Source organism: Macrobrachium nipponense, chromosome 26 (assembly GCF_015104395.2).
Source record: "Macrobrachium nipponense isolate FS-2020 chromosome 26, ASM1510439v2, whole genome shotgun sequence".
NCBI lineage: Eukaryota > Metazoa > Arthropoda > Malacostraca > Decapoda > Palaemonidae > Macrobrachium > Macrobrachium nipponense.
In genome coordinates, this window is record NC_087215.1 from 22,398,875 (window position 1) to 22,402,448 (window position 3,574).

At 36.4% G+C, this 3,574-nt stretch overlaps 1 protein-coding gene across 2 annotated transcripts in view; it reads left to right on the plus strand.

Annotated features, from left to right (window-relative positions):
- The window catches only part of LOC135200059 (platelet-activating factor acetylhydrolase-like), a 60,059-nt gene extending 56,811 nt beyond the window's left edge, over positions 1-3,248 (plus strand). The window contains exons 8-9 of one of the 2 annotated variants that reach the window (XM_064228320.1): positions 1,857-2,005; positions 3,012-3,247. In XM_064228320.1, coding sequence (XP_064084390.1) covers positions 1,857-2,005; positions 3,012-3,130 — 268 coding nt within the window. In that variant the 3' untranslated portion in view covers positions 3,131-3,247. Of the gene's footprint in view, positions 1-1,856; positions 2,006-3,011 lie in introns of both variants that reach the window. The other variant, XM_064228319.1, reaches the window with a different exon arrangement.
- Positions 3,249-3,574: the final 326 nt, after the last annotated feature.

The window sequence follows — 3,574 nt, forward strand, 5'->3', positions numbered from 1 at the left end:
TTACTTTTTTTTTACTACAACGATGTAGGTTGTCTTTATTCGTGATGCTTGATAACGCCAAGTCTTCTCTCTTCACAATGATGTGTTTTCTTGCTTTTGCCGTTTTTTTTTTTTTTACCCTTTATTTTTACAGCGATGCTCGTTTTCCTTCGTCCTGATAGCTGGAAGTCTGCTTTCTTCTAAATGATGTAATATTTTCTTTGTTCGCGGTTTTTTTTAAATACAATTTCCAGTCGGATTTTATTACATGTTTGTTTTTCGTCCTCATGATGCTTGGTTGGCTGTTTTTAAATCAATGTGGCCCCCTTTTTTCAGCACGGGCTCTTGCCTGTGGGCGACACGAGAGTTAAGTTTTTTGAGGGTCAAGAAGGGCCTGGGGTGACTCACTGGAACGACCCGCATGACGGTGCAAGTTTTCCTTCTCAGGGAATTGCATTAAGTGTCCTTAATCATAGTAACTCAAGGTTTGCTCTCCGTTTGAAAAGTGATTGATTGATTGATTGAAGGTTATGTGGCGTTAAGAGTACCATGTTCGCTGATGCCGTTCTTCATTATTATATAGATTTTCCATATGCATACTGAGACAAAGTTTGGCTCATAGCGATCCAATTGCTTTATTTCTTACAGAATCATAACGCAATACTTTCGTCACTTTGTCTTAATTTTATCAGTTCGTAAGCAAGTAAAATTTAACTCCTCGCTACGCTGTTAAGTTCAGATTCCACGTCAGTCATTAAGCTATTCTTATCATGTTTACAGGTAGTCAAGGGAAGAGATATTACCTGGAATATTTTTGGCCGTCTGTTCTACACCACAAAAACCATTTCTATTCTTCCAAGTCAAATATTAAATTAGTTCCATTATCTTTCCTTGATAAATGAATCAAAAGTTAAATAACCCCTTGAGGGGTTAGTGCCGTCAGTGCACCTCACTCGGTGCACTGTAGGCATTAATTAACGGTAATTGCAGCGTCCTTTGGGCCCCTAGCTGCAACCTCTCTCATTCCTTTTACTGTACCTACGTTCATATTCTCTTCCATCTTGTCTTCCAACCTCTCCGTCAAGTTGTTTCATATTGCAACTGCTTTGAAGTTTCCCTTCTTTTACACCTTTCAAACTTCTTCACTCTGTCCCCCTTTTAGGGCTCCATAGGGCTGGCCCCTCGTACAGGCCAGTACCCAGGGTGGGGAGGGGGGTTTCGAACAACGACCCCCACCCCCCCCGAAATTTCTGGAAGTCTATATTTTCAGTGACTATCCTTTTCATTGAACTGTACTTACAAAGTAATAACTAATAATCTTTTGGATTTTTGACAAGTTTTGTTTTCATATAAATTTAGTTCTTAAACATTAACATCATTCTTTAGCAGTAGGAAATACAAGAGTGATAATAAGAATATGGTAAATACTTATATATATCAATGACATTTATAGAAGAAAAGGTCCAGTCTCTGGAAACGCCCCCCGCCCCACTACCCCATGAAAAGAACTCTGGGTACGGACCTGCCATAGGTCCCAGCGCTTAAGCCTCTGGTCCAAAACTTAAATTCCAGGTCTAATAGAGTTATAGCTAACCACCTATACCCCACTCATTTTGTAAGGTAATGTTTTTTCTCTTACTCCACAGGGAGCTTTGCCACCACCACGGTAATTAATTTTCCTCTAACCCACACAGGGAACTTGTCACCACCACGGTATTAATTTTCCCTATAACCCACAGGGGAACTTGTCACCACCACGATATTAATTTTCCCTTCAACCCCCAGGGGAGCTTGCCATCACCACGCTATTAATTTTCCCTCTAACCCACAGGGGAACTTGTCACCACCACGATATTAATTTTCCCTTCAACCCACAGGGGAACTTGCCACCACCACGGTAATGACGCCCCTTGGATATCAGGGAAATTCATGTGGTGGGTCACCGGGGGTAAGTCTTCGCATCACCCCAAAACCATCCACCGATTCCAGCGGAGTCTGATTCTCACCTTCATTGATAAACATATCGGTAAGAGAAAGAAAGGCTTTGGTTTCGATCCTTTTTTCAGAATTCTTGTGGCGTTGGATTCAGTTCTCGTCTGATTTTGGGATTTTTTCGTGGTGTTGGAGCCTCCTCCTCTTTAATGTTTGATTCTAGTCTTACTTTAGAGTTTTTGTGGTGTTGGATCTCTCTCTCTCTCTCTCTCTCTCTCTCTCTCTCTCTCTCTCTCTCTCTCTCTCTCTCTCTCTCTCTCTCTTTTAATTCTAGTTTTATTTTAGAATTCTTGTTGTGTTGGATTCCTCTCTGTTTTTTTCTTTTTAATTCTAGTCTTATTTTAGAATTTTTATGGTGTTGGATTCCTCTCTCTCTCTCTCTTATTTTTTTTAGAGTTCTTATGGTGTTGGGTTCTTTTTTAAACCTTGTCTTATTTTAGAATTTTTGTGGTGTTTAATTCCTTTTTTTAAGACCATCTTCAGTTGTAATATTTGACGTATCTGTAAGTTTTTTATGGTATTCAATTCTGTGCTTACAGTTTCTGTAAGGTGCTTTTGATTGTAATATTAAAACTAGATTTTTTTAAGTTTTATTTTTTCAAATATGTTTGGAATTCATTTTATAGAAATTCTGAATGTAAATCGGCTATTGTTTAAAAAAAAAAAATTAGTTGTAACATGGAAATATTCCGTATTCAAATATAATTTACAATTTTATCACAGTATATATTACGAACTTATAAACTATTTTAACATGAAAATGTGTCCTTAGTATTATCATAGCTATAAGTTTTATCATTCTATTATTTTTTTGAAGTAATTCTTTTATGCTCTGAAGATACAAACTCCCCTCAATAAAAATAAAGTCCTTTCAAAATTCAAACGCGACTCGAAAACTATACAACCTTCACGCATCGTGACATGTCGAGCGCATTCGAACACTCGGCTATGCCTTAAAAAATAAAAATAAATAAAAATAAAATCTGACTCGAACGCACCCGGATCGTAAATACACCAATCTTCTTCTTCTCTTTTTCCAGACACGAAGAGAGACAACTTCTACTCGAGCCACGCTTGGCTCACCAGATGCCGTAACGCCATTGAGGAGGACCGCCACATCATTGTGTCTCATGGCGATGTGAACGTGAACGGAGGATGAAGATGATGATGTGATGATGATGATGTGGTCGCCTGAGATAAGATACGAAAATAATGCTGAATAAAACTGAGCGTAGAATCCCGTGGTCCTCTTGATTATATATATATATATATATATATATATATATATATATAATATATATATATATATATATATATATATATTACATTCGCAATACATTGGAGATAACTTACACCCAAGACAGATACAATTATCGATTACAAAAATTCTCTTCTGGAATAAGTTATTCGTAAATTTATATGAACTTAATAACTTAATATTATGTATGATGTGGTATATATATATAATCTATATATATACTCTATATATAATATATAAATAATATATATAGATATATAGATATATATACCATAGATATATATATAAGATATAGATATATATATATACTGCTTCCATTACAAATAACGATATTAACTTAAGCCA